The sequence below is a fragment of the Chiloscyllium plagiosum genome, unplaced genomic scaffold (genome assembly GCF_037043375.1).
Source record: "Chiloscyllium plagiosum isolate Xiang-an unplaced genomic scaffold, Cpla_swu_hap1 HiC_scaffold_12, whole genome shotgun sequence".
Classification (NCBI taxonomy): Eukaryota; Metazoa; Chordata; class Chondrichthyes; order Orectolobiformes; family Hemiscylliidae; genus Chiloscyllium; species Chiloscyllium plagiosum.
This window is the reverse complement of record NW_028270150.1, coordinates 52,697,043-52,713,756: the sequence shown is the minus strand read 5'-3', so window position 1 is coordinate 52,713,756 and position 16,714 is coordinate 52,697,043. Positions and strand designations below refer to the sequence as shown.

At 42.1% G+C, this 16,714-nt stretch overlaps 1 protein-coding gene across 1 annotated transcript in view; it reads right to left on the bottom strand.

Annotated features, from left to right (window-relative positions):
* Nucleotides 1-8,965, bottom strand: part of dipk2b (divergent protein kinase domain 2B) — a 40,166-nt gene extending 31,201 nt beyond the window's left edge. Inside the window, exon 1 of the mRNA XM_043700866.2 lies at nt 8,625-8,965. Coding sequence (XP_043556801.2) covers nt 8,625-8,941 — 317 coding nt within the window. The 5' untranslated portion in view covers nt 8,942-8,965. The remainder of the gene's footprint in view (nt 1-8,624) is intronic.
* Nucleotides 8,966-16,714: the final 7,749 nt, after the last annotated feature.

Below are 16,714 nucleotides of genomic sequence, written 5' to 3'. Positions count from 1 at the left end.
CATTCCCCACATAAGCAGGCCAAAACTGTTCACAGCATTCTTGATGTCTTCTAATTAGTGACTGTTATAGTTCTAGCAAGACCTCACACTATCTTTATACAGCATGCCCTTTGAATGAAAGACCAACATTCCATTTTCCTGTCGTATTACCTGCTGCACTTTGATGCTGGCCTTTTGTGCCCAGACTTATTTATGCACAAAAACTCCCAAGTTCTTCTGTGCTGCAGCTTTCTGCAGTATTTCTCCATTAAAAAAACGTACAGTTTCACTGTTCTTTTTGCCAAGTGCACAAATTCATGTTGTCCCACATTATATTCCATTTTCCAAGCTTTTGTCCATTTACTTAACCTATCGATATCCTTCTACAGGCTCTTTATATTGTGATGATGGCTGCCACTTTAACAAGGTTATGTTGTCCTTGGTTTTTTTTTCAAGAGAGGTTGTAAAAGCAGAGGTGCCAATTTGTCTGGAAATTATTACTTTGAACAATGACATTACTTTGAACAATGACAGGGGTGTGGCCAGTTCTCCCAGTCAGGTTTTTTTTTCTAGTTTGGTTTAGTTTTTGCAGGGAGGCAGAAGCTATCTTTAACAGAGAAGCAGCGACAGTAAAAAGAGGTTCCATTCTTCAACAGGAATCTTACCTGAACTTTATCTCTGAAGACTCTCCTGCCTGTAAGAACCTGTGTTTGAATTTACCTTTAGCCAAGGGGTGTGTTTATGGAGTGTTGCAGGATTGGAATAGCTTCATTAAGTTGCAATATGGTGTCAGTTGGGTATCAAATAAGTGAAGTTATTCTAAATTCTGTTTTATTTTGTTTGTTTTTCATCCGTAGTATTAACTATATTCTGTTTTGTTTAAAGCTGAGTGATGCAGCTGCATCACTCCTGGAATATCCACTCTACATCGGCCTAAAAAAAATTTTTAAAAAGGTTCTGAGCTACCTTCTCAAAACGTTGTGAGGGGCTCTGACCTGATCCATAACAATATTATCCTCACCACTTGCATATCGTTTATTTTTTGTGTCATCTCAAATTCGAGTATAATACATTCACTTTCCTTATGCAATTCATTCATAGATATATATTGTAAACAACTATGTTCCCATCACTGATCCTTCTATGACTCCACTAGTTACAGGTTGCCTATCCTGAAAATGCCCTCCTTATCCCAAATCTCTGCTTTCTATTACTTAGCCAATGCTTCATCCGTATTACCCCCAATGCCGTAGGCTCTATTCTTATTAAGTAACCTCACAAATGGTACCTTATCAAATGCTTACTTAAAATGCAAATATATTACATCCATTTCTTCTACTTTATCTATCTGGCTTGTTACCATCAAAGAATTCTATACATTTCTCAGGCATGATTTCCCTCTCAGTAAGCCATGCTGATACTGTTTGGTTATATTATGTATTTCTCAATATTCACCTTTTATAACAGACTCTAACATTTCCCTAATAACAGATGTTAGCCTAACTGGCCTACAGTTATCTATTTTTGTCTTCTTCCCCTGTTGAATAAAAGTGTTACATTGGCAATTTTTCAAACTTCGAGCACTTTTCCAGAATCTAAGGATTATTGGAAGATTATTACCATTATCTCCACAGTTACTTCAGTTCATATCTTTGCATGCATCCCATCAGATTCAGTGGACTTATTGATCTTTAGTTTCCCTCGTTTTTGCTCACTGGTGACAGTTATTTTATCGACCTCAACCCCCATATTCCCCTTTATAATTTTATGTTTTGGAATGTTATTAGCGTCTTCTACCATGAAGACTACTATAAATAATTTAGTTAACACCTCTGCCATTTCCTAGTTCTCATTATTATTTCCCCTAAGGGGATTTACATCTACTTTGGCCTCTCTCCTCCTTTTTATATTTTCAAGAAACTCTTGCTATCTGCCTTGATATTACTTGGAAATTTATCTGTAATTATTTTCTTCTTTATTTGGGTCAATGACCGATCTTTTCCACGTTGTATTTCTTTTTTCTTTCAATTTGATGTTATTCTTAATTTCTCTGCTTAACAATGGTTGGATTGTCTCATCCCTAGAATCCTTGGCTGGCACTGGAATAGTACTTAGTTGTGAGGTATAAACTATTTTCTCAAACGTCTGCCATTGTTGCTCAACCATCTTTGCTGCCAAACTCTTTTCTGAGGCAACTCTACCAGTTTGTCCTCATCCCTTTAAAATTATCCTAATTTGATTTTACATAGCTGTTTCCGAGACAAGTTTCTCTCTCTCAAATGAAATGCTAGATTCCACATGTAATGGTCACTGTTTGACAAGGGATATTTGTCGTAAATCGTTTACTAAACCTGCCTTATTACAAATTACCAGATCCAAAATAGGCTGATCCGTGGTTGGATCCACAACATATTGTTCCCAGAAACTATCCCAGATACACTCTCTGCATTTTTCCTTGTGGTGATATCTGCCGTTCTGACTTTTCCAATCTACATGAAGATTAAAGTCACCCAAGATAAATGTACTACCTTTTGACATGCTCCCATTCTCTCCTGATTTATTGTCTTACCTACCATATAGCTACTATTAGGGGGTCTACACATCATTCCTCCAAAAACCAGGCAACAGTTGTTCAAAACAGACCCCACTGTTGTGTACAAGCATAGAGTCATAGAATCATAGAGATGTACAGCACGGAAACAGACCCTTCGGTCCAACCCGTCCATGCTAGCCAGATATCCCAACACAATCTAGTCCCACCTGCCAGCACCCGGCCCATATCCCTCCAAACCCTTCCTATTCATATACTCATCCAGATGCCTTTTAAATGTTGCAATTGTACCAGCCTCCACCACTTCCTCTGGCAGCTCATTCCATACACGTACCAACCTCTGAGTCAAAACCTTGTCCCTTAGGTCTCTTTTTATATCTTTCCCCTCTCACCCTAAACCTATGTCCTCTAGTTCTGGACTCGCCCACCCCATGGGAATAGACTTTGTCTATTTATCCTATCCATGTCCCTCATGATTTTATAAACCTCTACAAGGTTGCCCCTCAGCCTCCGACATTCCAGGGAAAACAGCCCCAGCCTATTCAACCTCTCCCCATAACTCAAATCCTCCAACCCGGCAACATCCTTGTAAATCTTTTCTGAACCCTTTCGAATTTCACAACATCTTTCTCATAGGAAAGAGACCAGAACTGCACACAATATTCCAACAATGGCCTAACCAATGTCCTGTACAGTCCCAACTCCTCTACTCAATACACTGACCAATAAAGGAAAGCATACCAAATGCCGCCTTCACTATCCTATCTACCTGCAACTCCACTTTCAAGGAGCTATGAACCTGCACTCCAAGGTCTCTTTGTTCAGCAACACTCCCTAGGACCTTACCATTAAGTGTATAAGTCCTGCTTAGATTTGCTTTCCCAAAATGCAGCACCTCACATTTATCTGAATTAAACTCCATCTGCCACTTCTCAGCCCATTGGCCCATCTGGTCAAGATCCTATTGTAATCTGAGGTAAACTTCTCTGCTGTCCACTACACCTCCAATTTTGGTGTCATCTGCAAACTTACTAACTGTACCTCTTATGCTCACACCCAAATCATTTATATAAATGATGAAAAATAGTGGACCCAGCACCGATCCTTGAGGTGCTCCACTGTTCACAGGCCTCCAGTCTGAAAAACAACCCTCCAACACCACTCTCTGTCTTCCACCTTTGAGCCAGTTCTGTATCCAAATGGTAGTTCTCCCTGTATTCCACGAGGTCTAACCTTGCTGATCAGTCTCCCATGGGAAACCTTGTGGAATGCCTTACTGAAGTCCAAATAGATCACATCTACTGCTCTGCCCTCATCAATCCTCTTTGCTACTTCAAAAAACTCAATCAAGTTTGTGACAAATGATTTCCCATGCACAATGCCATGTTGACTATCCCTAATCAGTCCTTGCCTTTCCAAATGCATGTATATCCTGTCCCTCAGGATTTCCTCCAACAACTTGCCTACCACCCACGTCAGGCTCACTGGCCTATAGTTCTCTGGTTTGTCCTTACCACCTTTCTTAAACAGTGGCACCATGTTAGCCAACCTTCAGTCTTCCGGCACCTCACCTGTGACTATCGATGACACAAATATCTCAGCAAGAGGCCCAGCAATCACTTCCCTGGCTTCCAACAGAGTTCTAGCATACACCACATAGAGGTGGCATGGTGGCCCAGTGGTTAGCACAGCTGCCTCATAGCGCCAGGGACCCGGGTTCAATTCGTGCCTCGGGCGACTGTCTGTATGGAGTTTGCACATTCTCCCTGTGTCTACATGGGCTTCCTCCGGATACTCCAGTTTCCTCCCACAGTCCAAAGATGTGCAGGTTAGGTGAATTGGCCATGCTAAATTGCCAGTAGTGTTAGGTGCATTAGTCAGGGGTAATTGTAGGGGAATGGGTCTGGGTGGGTTGCTCTTTGGAGGGTCGGTGTGGACTTGTTGGGCCGAAGAGCCTGTTTCCACACTGTAGGGAATCTAATCTCATCAAAAACCTGATCAAGTCCTGGGGATTTATCCACTTTTATGAGTTTCAACACATCCAGTTCTTCCTCCTCTGTAATATAGACATTTTTCAAGATGTCACCATCTATTTCCCTACATTCTATATCTTCCACGTCTGTCTCCACAGTAAACACTGATATAAAATACTCATTTAGTATCTCCCCCATCTCCTGCAGCTCCACACAAAGGCCACCTTGCTGATCTTTGAGGGCCCCCCTTCCTCATTACCCTTTTGTCCTTAATGTATTTGTAAAAACCCTTTGGATTCTCCTAACTCTATTTGCCAAAGCTATCGCATGTCCCCTTTTTGCCCTCCTGATTTCTCTCTTAAGTATACACCTACTTCCTTTATATTCTTCTAAGGATTCACTCGATCTATCCTGTCTATACCTGACATATGCTTCCTTCTTTTTCTTAACCAAACCCTCAATTTCTTTAATCATCCAGCATTCCCTATACCTACCAGCCTTTCCTTTCACCCTAACAGAAATATACTTTCTCAGCACTCTCTTTATCTCATTTCTGAAGGCTTCCCATTTTCCAGCCGTCCTTTACCTACGAACATTTGCCCCCAGTCAGCTTTTGAAAGGTCTTCCCTAATAAGGTCAAAATTGGCCTTTTTCCAATTTAGAACTTCAACTTTTAGATCTGGTCTATCCTTTTCCATCACTATTTTAAAATGAATAGAATTATGGTCGCTGGCCCCGAAGTGTTTCCTCACAGACACCTCAGTCACCTGCCCTGCCTCATTTCCCAAGAGTAGATCAAGTTTTGCACCTTCTCTACTAGGTACATCCACATACTGAATTAGAAAATTGTCTTGTACGCACTTAAGAAATTCCTCTCCATCTAAACCCTTAACACTATAGCAGTCCCAGTCTATGTTTGGAAAGTTAAATTCCCCTACTATAACCATCCTATTATACTTACAGATAACTGAGATCTCCTTATAAATTTGTTTCTCAATTTCCCTCTGACTATTAGTGGGTCTATAATACAATCCCAATAAGGTGATCATCCCTTTCTTATTTCTCAGTTCCACCCAAATAACTTCTCTGGATGTATTTCCGGGAATATCCTCCCTCAGTACAGTTATAATGCTATCCCTTATCAAAAATGCCACTCCCCCTCCTCTCTTGCCTCCCTTTCTATCCTTCCTGTAGCATTTGTATCCTGGAACATTAAGCTGCCAGTCCTGCCCATCCCTGAGCCATGTTTCTGTAATTGCTATGATATCCCAGTCCCATGTTCCTAATCATACCATGAGTTCATCTGCCTTCCCTGTTAAGCCTCTTGCATTGAAATAAATGCAGTTCAATTTATTAGTCCTATCTCGTCCCTGCCTACCCTGACTGTTTGACTCGCTTCTGTTCTCAACTGTACCAGTCTCGGATTGATCTCTTTCCTCACTATCTCCCTGGGTCCCATCCCCACCACCCCACCACCCCCCCACCTTACTAGTTTAGATCCTCCTGAGCAGCTCGAGCAAATCTCCCTGCCGGTATATTAGTCCCCTTCCAATTTAGGTGCAATCCGTCCTTCTTGTACATATCACTTCTACCCCAGAAGAGATTTCAATGATTCAAAATGGTGAATCCTTCTCCCATACACCAGCTCCTCAGCCATGCATTCATCTGCTCTATCCTCCTATTCCTGCCCTCACTAGCTTGTAGCACCTAGCTTGTAGCTTGTAGCACCGGGAGTAATCCAGATATTACTACTCTCGAGGACCTCCTTCTTAAATTCCTGCTGAACTCTCAGTTATCTCCCTGCAGAATCTCAACCTTTTCCCTTCCTATGACGACTAATATGGACAATGACCTCTTGCTGGCCCCTCTTCCCCTGTGAGAACATTCTGCACCCTCTCTGAGGCATCCTTGATCCTGGCACCAGGAAAACAACACACCATTCTGATTCTTCGTTGCTGTCCACGGACTAAGGAGTCCCCTAACACAATTGATCTCTTGGAAGCCGACGTACCCCTTTGTTGCATTCGAGCCAGTCTCAATACCAGAAACCTGGCTGTTCACTCTACATTCCCCTGAGAATCCATCACCCCCTACTTTTTCCAAAACAGCATACCTGTTTGAGACGGGGATCGCCACAGAAGACCCCTGCACTAACTGCCTACCTTTCCTGGAGTTAACCCATCTATGTGACTGTATCTGTAACTTTTCTCCCTTCCTACAACTGCAATCCATCACATCCCCTTGCTCTTGTAAATTCCTCATTGCCTCTAACTGTCTCTCCAAACGATCCATTTGATCTGATAGGATTCGCAATGAGTCGCATTTACTGCAGATATAATCCTCAGTAACCCATAAACTCTCCCTAAACTCCCACATCCGACAAGAAGAGCATATCACTCTATGAAAGGCCATTTTCGCTTCTTTCAATCTACAGACCCAGAAAATAACACCGTCTTACTCCTCTACAAAACACTGCTCCATGTTAAATTAATCGTTATGGCTTATATTTTAAGTTTAATCAGGAGACATATTTCAATAAATCAAAAAATAACTCATTCTACTCACTACTGCAGATTTATTGTAAGGCCACACTTAAAATATCCACTTATCTGTTTCTGTGCAGTGACCTCTCCCAAACAGGTTCCTCCAAGATCAGTTGTGAATTTCACTGTTTGTTAATTTTCCCAGACGCATTCCAATGTTCAACGATACATGAATTCAAACAGCAAAGGCAATAACTCCACAGGTTCACTGCTCTGTCAGTTAGCACTGTGGGTTTCTCTGTCTGTCTGTCTCTCTCTCTCTCTCTCCTGCACTGACCTCACCATGTGCTGCCTTTCTGTACCTTTCCCTTTTAAAACTGCTGTTGTTTTGACTTTTTTTTCTCTTTAACGTTCCAAAACAATGCAACAGCATATAAAACAGTAATTGCTGCTCCTGGAATTCGTGGAAATCACCTCCAGCACCTAAAATACCTCAAAAAAGGAGCAGCTGTTACAGCCAGAAATTTTTCCCATCCTCCATCTTGGATTACAAATCAATTATCATGGAAACTTTATTTTACGTTAAAATCCTCCAACTGCTCCTGCAATAGATTAGATTCAGTTCGAGAACAGCAGGCAATGAAGGAAACATTCTCTGGGGAGGTTGAAATGGTCAATACCTGCACTGTGAAATGGGTTTGTAGCCAATCAGCAGTTGCTTCACACTGGAAAATATCTGACTCATTTTTGCTGCTGGTATAGACCATTTCACCCCATTTCTTTTGACTAATTATGAGATTTCCAGCAGCATAGTTGGTCTAATCTCATGATTATTGTGGGCTATTGGTCAAGGAACTGTAATCAAGTAAATAGATTGAGGAGGTGTTAAAACAAAAGCACTATTATCCAGAAACAATGCTCATTCTGAGGGGATCCGGGACAAATATTCTGCCACTTACTGAAGGTGTACACCAATCAGGAGAAAATGGATTTTAGGTCATGCTCATATTTTTATGGAATGGTTCTTTTTTTTTTGGATGAATAAATTTTCAGTTTCACTTATTTCCCTTAAATCGGAAAGAGAAACCAGTAGCAGTGAACTGATATCCATCCTTGGAATAGTTTCTGAATAAAGCATTGTTTAAAAGGAGATTTCTGCTTTGCCCTTGGACTTGTCCAGTTCTGTCACCATCACACCTCCAACTCCTGTAACAATTCCCTGCTCTTGAGAAGTTCAGTCCTGAACTGTTGAGCCAGAAAACCCAAAAGGGTGAATTTTCAGTTGTCAATACTGTGATTGTTCAACATTTTACAAAACAAGCGCAACATGAGCTGAAGTCAATGAATGTCAAATTTGTACACTAGGCTGAAACTCTAATGGCAGGATTAAATCAAATTGTAGAGAGCATTGTAGCATTTCCCAATACTTATCCCATACATTATCGCAGAAAAGTCGTGAACATTGCTAGTGTCATACATTTCGTTTTCAATGTGAAAACATAATTTGAAAGGTCCAGGCTTTTTTCTTCAGACAATTTATTGCATTTTACAGTATTTGGAACACAACTAGTTCTCATACCACAAGGAGTTTATAGTCAGTCAGTATCGTTCTGCAATCAGTGTTATCTCTAATCTCACCTGATTTCTTCTTTGAAGAACTTCCTGCACAGCGATGTTCCTATACAGGCATTGCATTTGTCCAAACCCAGAAAGCTCCTGCCAAAGTTGTAGACTGGTTTCAGCTTTGTTACATTAGCACTGGCTTTAGCTCTTGTTTTCAGTCTGAGGGACAAGGGTTCCAGAGATATTAAGATCAAGATGGCACAGCTCCACAAATTTACTAAGCTCTGCACGCACATCTTTTCATACTTCATTAAAACTGCTTCATATCCCTTCACTGTGTGTGCAGCAACAGTTCTCCAGAAAGTTAAGTGCAACTTTTGCGAATGGTTCATGAAGTATTTTTGAGGTAAACACAACAATAGGTGTGACGTTTTGGTCAGTCCATCAGCCTCTAGTTGATTGTTCTTAAAGGAAGTATGGAGCATGCTGATAATTTGGTTGCTATGGTCACACTTCCTATTGACTCCAGTGCAGGAATGTGTTGGGACATGGCATCTGTTTTCCTGCTATCTCTATGCTGCACAATAACTTCAACATACTCATCTCCTCTGCTACACATAATGGTAGGATATCCTGATTTTATCTGGAAGCTTTTCCAACAGGGCAATGATACCTCTCTATAATTATTTCTAAGTTAAGTGCCAATGGATTTCGGGACTCTGGAAGGGAAGGTTCTAATGGTTGACCTTCTGATTGCTGTTTTAGTATTCAACAAAATTTCAGCTTCCTTGTCATAACTAGGAAAATCAAATACTTAATGGATGCTAGCATTTTTCCTTCTCAAGGGAATGAATCAAGAAAATATTGTCTGAGCAATCCTCACCATTGAACACCATGTGTATGAGGCAGACTGTACCATTGCTCACCTTCTGGGAGGTTTACTGTCACCATATACTTTTCAGGAGGGATCAGCAGGGCTGTCTGTGGTACAATGAACTACAAATTACTCTGATGTGATAGACAATGTTATAGAGACTAACAGGAGGGCCTGGCTGGTAGACCCAAGGCTGTGCCTATTGACACCACACACATGCATATTACATACTGTTTCAACTCACACAGGCACGTTTAACCAGCTCTATCTTTAAATTGGTGTGAACTGAGGAGATGGTCTAACTGTGAATAGGAAGGGGCATTTGTGACTGTGAGAGGGGCAAGGGTAAGAGGTTGTGACTATGAAGGGGGAAGGGGAGGGGGAGGGTGTGTAACTATGAATGGGAGAGGGGAATGGGGATGTGGGTAGGCAACTTTAAAATCGGGAGTGGGATGGATATGTGAATCACGGGGTGAATGGGGGAGGCTCAATGGGGGAGGCCGAGGAATGTGTTGGGCAGGAAGTGGTGATTTTTCCATGTAAGATAGCCAGATGTACTCACTACTGCGAGGATTTGCCTGAATTTCCTGTGAAATTCCTGTCTTTGTTACTGGGACTGAGCAGTTTCCCCACCACACGGGGCAGGTTTGGTCTTAGATGCCAAGGTTCCAGATTCTCTCCTCATTGGGCATGAGGAGCCAAACGTCGAACAGCCAACAGCCATCCTGGCCCTTTCTGCCCTATAAGGGACTGGAATGAGAGAAAGGAACAGACGTAGTGCTATGTGGGTGGTGGCATGGCTGTTAGTGCTGCTGGGGCAAAAGGTAGTGATGAGTGAGTGAGCCTGTCTACAGAGTTAGTAATGTGTGGGTTAGAGCGAGAGGGGAAGCTGCTGCAGGCAAAATTCAGTGTAATAGAGCATGAACCTTGGGTGGAGGTGGGTACTGTGGCAATGACTGTGATTGACACTGACTCTGGTGGAACGGTGATGATGATTGACCTTCTTCCTTCACTACTTGGCTGTCCCTTGGGCCCATGGTGCCTGTAGTACTGCCCCCACTCCAGCCTGGCAGGATCGCCATGTTGTGGTCCCTCCTGTTGATCCTGTGAGAGGAGGATATCCCTTCACAGCACCAGCCAGTCCACCAGGAGCATTGATCCCTGTCCACAAAGTAAGGTGAATGAACTATACACCACAGCTAGGGACTGACAGTACTTGGCTGGGTGTATGATGGTCTGTTCAAAACCTGGCCAGCAGCAGGGTTCACTGGAAATTCATGGGTATCCTGGCAGTGGTATGTACGTCCGACCACAGGAAGTGAAAGAACCAGGGTCGCATTGGGGGTGAGGGTCTCCATAGGGGCATGATAATTAGTTAATAAGACAAGTTTAGGATGGTCATGTGAGAAAACTCACTGAGGCTCACAGAGAGAAACCCTTTGTCAAATATGATAAAATGACACTTTAGGAGAAAGTGAGGACTGCAGATGCAGGACATGATATCAAGAGCGTGGTGCTGGAGAAGCACAGCAGGTCAGGCAGCATCTGAGGAGCAGGAGAATTGACGTTCTGGGCATAAGCCATTCATCAGGGGAATGAGAATTGTGAACTGGGGGTTGTAGAGAGATAAATGGGAGGGGTATGGGGCTGGGGGGAAGGTAGTTAGGAATGTGTTAGGAAGATGAAGGTGGGGGGGTAAGGTGATAGGTCAGAGAGGAGGGTGGACCGGATAGATGGGAAGGGTGATGGACAGGTCAAGAGGGTGGTGCCAAATTGGAGGCTTGGGATGGGATTGCATGGGTGGAGGGGAAATGAGAAAACTAGTGAAATCGACATTGACACTTTGTCAAAATATGGTGAGATTCAGCCCATTATTCTGGTCAGCTTTGGTTATCAATTAAGTGTTGAAACAACTTGAAGGATGGGTTATAACTGACAATGGGCCGCACCAAGGCCAATGTATATGTTTGTCATGGGAGGAGATTAGTGGGAGAACAGCAAATGTGGCCAGGCAGTCATTTGGTGAAATCAGGAAGGTCACTGACATTTCTTCTGGTGAAACAAATAGGGACATTTTCCAAATTTTGGGACATTTTTTGAGTGGCATCCAGTGCTCCTTTTACAGACTTCTGTTTAGGCCATTCAATATGTAACTTTTGCATTGTGGGCTGTGGATGTGTGCAGAAGACTCCTTTCATTATTGAAATAGAACCTCTCCTCATCCAGGTTGCTAATAAAAAGACTCTGATAGCATGAACATTAGTGAAGATCAGGAAGAAACATTTGCCTTGCTAACTTAGTTACAATAATGGTCATTGTACATCTGGGACTCAGGCACAACATTAGAGTCATAGAGATGTACAGCATGGAAAAAGACCTTTTGGTCCAATCTGTCCATACCGACCAGAGATCCCAACCCAATCTAGTCTCACCTGCCAGTACCTGGCCCTTATCCCTCCAAACCCTTCCTATTCATATACCCTTCCAGATGCCTTTTAAATGTTGCAATTGTACTAGCCTTCACCACTTCCTCTGGCAGCTCATTCCATACACACATCACGTTCTGTGTGAAAAAGTTGCCCCTTAGATCTCTTTTATATCTTTCCCCTCTCACCCTAAACCTATGCCCTCTGGTTCCAGACTCCCCCACCCCAGGGAAAAGACTTTGTCTATTTATCCTATCCATGACTCTCATGATTTTATAAACCTTTAAAAGGTCACCCCTCAGCCTCCGATGCTCCAGGGAAAACAGCCCCAGCCTATTCAGCCTCTCCCTATAGCTCAAACCATCCACCCTGGCAACATGCTTGTAAATCTTTTCTGAACCCTGTCAAGTTATCTTTGTAACATCTGCAAACTTAGCCAGAATGCTCTCAGTTCCTTGATCTAGATCATTAATGTATAAAGTGAAAGGTTGTGGTCCCAACACTGATCCTTGTGGAACACCACTTATCACCGGCTTCCATCCTGAGAAGGACCCTTTTATCCCCACTCACTGCTTTCTGCCAGACAGCCAACTTCTATCCATTCTAGTACCTTGCCTCTAACACTATGGGTCCTTATCTTACTCAACAGCCTCCTGTGAGGCACCTTGTCAAAGGCCTTCTGGACTTCCAAATAGATAACATCCATTGGCTCTCTTTAGTCTAACCTGCTAATTACCTCCTCAAAGACTGCTTACAGATTTGTCAGGCATGACCTCCTCTTCATGAAACCATGCTGACTTCAGAAATGAGTATTCAGAAATCTCATCCTTCACAATGGACTCAAAATCTTACCAAAAACTGAGGTCAGGCTAATCAGCCTATAATTTCCTGTCATTTGCCTTACTTCCTTCTTAAATGGGGGAGAGGGAGTTGCATTCCTGATTTTCCAGTCTTTGGGACTGTCCCTGAGACCAATAATTCCTGAAATATCACTGCTAACATCTCCACTACCTCCTCAGTGATCTCCTTCAGAACTCTGGAGTGTAGTCCATCTGGTCCAGGTGATTTATCTATCTTCAAACCTTTCAGTTTTTCTAGCACTTTCTCCTAGGTGATGGCCACCTCCGCCTCCCAACTCTCTTGAATTTTTGGGATGTTACGCGAGTCTTCTATCATGAAGACTGATGTAAAGTACTTGTTCAGTTCTTCCACTATTTCTTTGTTCCTGATTACTACTTCTCCAGCGTCATTTTCCGAAGGCTCAATGTCCTCTTTTGCCCTTTCGGTATCTAAAGAAACTCTTGCAATCTCCTTTCACATTGCCGGCTAGCTTACCCTCATATTTAATCTTCTCCCTCCTTATTTCCTTTTTAGTTGTCCTCTGTTGGTCTTTAAGGGCTTCCCAAGACTCTGGCTTCACACTGCCCTTCACTGCATTATATGCTTTCTCTTTTGCTGTCTCCTGAATTACTCCTGGAAACTCCTGCCATTGCTGTTCAACTGTCCTTCCTGCTAGGCTCCTCTCCCAGTCAATTTTGCCCAGCAACTCCCTCATGCTTCTGTTGTTGCCTTTATTCAACAGTAAATACCATTACATCTGATTTCAGCTTATCCCTCTCAAATTGCAGAGTAAATTTAATCATATTATGATCACTGTCTCCTCAGGATTCCTTCACCTTAAGTTCCCTTATCAAGTTTGCTTCACTGCACAATACTAAATCCAGAACTGCCTATTCCCTAGTGGGCTTTAACCACAAGTTGCTCCAAAAAGTCATCTTGTACACATTCCACAAATTCCTTTTCTTACAATCCACTGCCAACCTGATTTTGGTAGTCCACCTGCATATTGAAGTCCCCCATGATCACTGGTAACCTTGTCTTTCTCACGCACCTTTTCTATCTCCTGGTGCATCTTGTGCCCCACATCCTGAGTAATGTTTGGAGGCCTGTACATAACTCCCACGGATTTTTTTACCTTTGCAGTTCCTCAATTCTAGCCACACAGATTCTACATCATCTAACCCCACATCATTTCTTGCTATTGATTTAATTTCATTTCTTACTCATAAGGCAACCCTACCCCCTCTGCCTACCCTTCTTTTCAATAGGATGTATTTCCTTGGCATTAGCTCCCAGTCCTGACCCGCTTGCAGCCACATCTCCGTGATGCCCACCACATCATACCTGCCAATTCCAATCTGCGCCACAAGCTCATTTATCTTATTTTATATAGCGCCTGCATTCAGAATACAACACCTTCAGTCCTGTATTGACCTTTTCTGATTGACATTCCTCTATCTGATGTGCTTGAAGTTAGATTCCTAACCCTTTCCAAACATTCTGTCCTATTTTGTGATCTGGAGACTTTGATAACCTCTCCTGAGTTCTCCTTTCTTTTCATTTTTTTCATAAAAGTTGGCATTGTTGAAATTATGCTCTAATTGATTCCTCTCTGAACAACAATGTGATGATTAAATTATTTATATGGGAATTTGTTACGTTCCAAAGAAAATCCTAGTTTCAGTGATGGAAGAACATTAGTGTTGGAGTGTGTGATTAAAAGTACTCACCTTAAATATTGGAACTATTTTAGCCAAAACACATTTCCGGCTGTTAAATTTGATTGTTTTAAACAATTTATCTACTCAAATAGACCAAGTTCACCTGAATGCTAAATCGAATTGAATTGAATTTATTGTCCCGTGTACTGAGGCACAGTGAAAAGCTTTGTTTTGCGAGCAATACAGGCAGATCACAGAGTTAACTAGCATAGATAGTAAACAATAGGTAAACAGCGGCAAAAACAAAAACACAGGTACAGGCAAATGTTAAGAGTTTGTGAGTCCATTTAGTATTCTAACAATAGTAGGGTAGAAACTGTTTTGAAACCAATTGGTGCATGTTTTCAGGCTTCTGTAACTTCTCCCCAATGGTAGAGGTTGTAGAAAAACATTGGCAGAGTTGGCTGGATCTATGAGACTGCTGGAGGCCTTTCCTTCACAGTGGGCCTAGTACATGGATTCTATAGATGGGAGGTTGGCCTTTGTGATTGTCCGGGCTGAGTTCACCGTCTCCAATCTTGTAACCGTCTCCAATCTTGAATGGTACAGTTGCCATACCAGGTAGCGATACATCCAGACTGAATGCTCTCGACGGCGCACCTATAAACGTTGGCAGGGGTATTCGCCGTCATGCCAAATTTCCTCAGCTGCCTGAGGAAGAAGAGATGTTGTTGGGCCTTTGTAACCAGATGCTAAAGTTTTTGTATGATGACAGACACAATGTAAGTTCCATTTTGCAGATGGGGCTGTAGAGATTTTCTCTTTGTACAATGCATTGCTTTGATTACTAACAGAGTTCTTAATGGCTAAGGATTAATTTGCCAGATATTTTAAGTCTGAGGGTTTAGGCATAGGATCTTTGAATATATTCTGAAAGCATTTTGGATAGCAGCAAGATTTTAGATAAGCTGATTGGCTGCTTATGAGTGTTGGAAATAAACCTCAGAACACTTTAGTGGTAAGCTTGTGAAGCAATGTAAGTAAGAGATAGAGATTTCATTACAATATTTCTGTACATCACATCTGAACAGACCTTCTGCAGTCCAATTGGTGTTGAATCTGAATGGCAAAGTCAATATCAAAGCTCTAAATCTGGGACCACTTGTTTTAATTTATTGGAAAAGTCATTAATGTGCTATGAAGGTCATGATTCTTAATGTAAAGCTGTTATTAATGATGTCTCAGTTACCTGCTGCTATTGTAGATTTAAATAGCACCACAGCAGTCAGATGTCAGTGTGATCTCAAAGCAGGTTCTTGTTTCTGTCTTGCCACATTTCATCAATGAAAGATACCATCGCTAACAAAATCCCAAAATGCCATGTGGTGGGGGACTTCACAAATGTGCGAGTATACCAGCTTTATGCTGGACAACAAGGGCCAAGTCAAAACATGTCGCTGACATCCCAACCAGTTTCCAACATTTCCAGCAGTTTTATTTAAAAAGATCATAGCTGCAAAATCTCTTTTAATAAAACCTTTACCACAATATTTCACAGAAATGCCCATTTAAAATCTCTTTTACAGAACACATATTGTGGGTGGAATTTCCAAGGAGGCTTTTGGGTAGAAGTAAATAGGATGCTGCATAGCATGTGTTAAATAAAACCATGGAACATTGGTTTAGTTATGCTGCCTGATATCTGAAGTGAAGATGACTCACTGTTCTTTAAGGACAGTTCTGTTAGTGTGGAGTTATGGACCCATGATGGACTAGAAATGGTGTAATGGTTCACTCAGTCTGTACTGCATGGTTGTGAGACGTCATGCATCAGAATACACTCCTCATCTCACCAACAGCCATATGATACGAAATCAGAAGTTGCTGGAGATACTCAGCATACCTGCTAGCATCTGTGGAGAGGAAGCATATGATCTCCTGGATGAGGCAAACAAAATTAAAACCCCTGCCCGAATTGAGAAAACAAATCCAGGAAATCTCTCTTTAACATTCTCCGTTGATTTTAATCAGACCCTATTAGTAATTACAATTCAAAGTCTTTCTCAGTGTTATTTTCATTTTCTCTTCTCCAGTTGACCTTGGCTCTGTCATCATGCTCTGAGGTCTGTCCAGATCTACCCTAAGAGGCCTCATTTTTTGCAGTACTTACCAGGAAGTATTGAGTATGACCCCTGATTTTCCTGATGCAACATTAAGTGAACTGAATGGATCCCCAACCCACCAACCTCCAGCAATGTGATGTTTTCAAATTTGATCAACTATGCACTGGATGCTACTGTGTAAGAGTACAGAAGCCCTTCAAGCAAGCTTCCAGTCACACTGCTATACCAGCCCACAGTGACT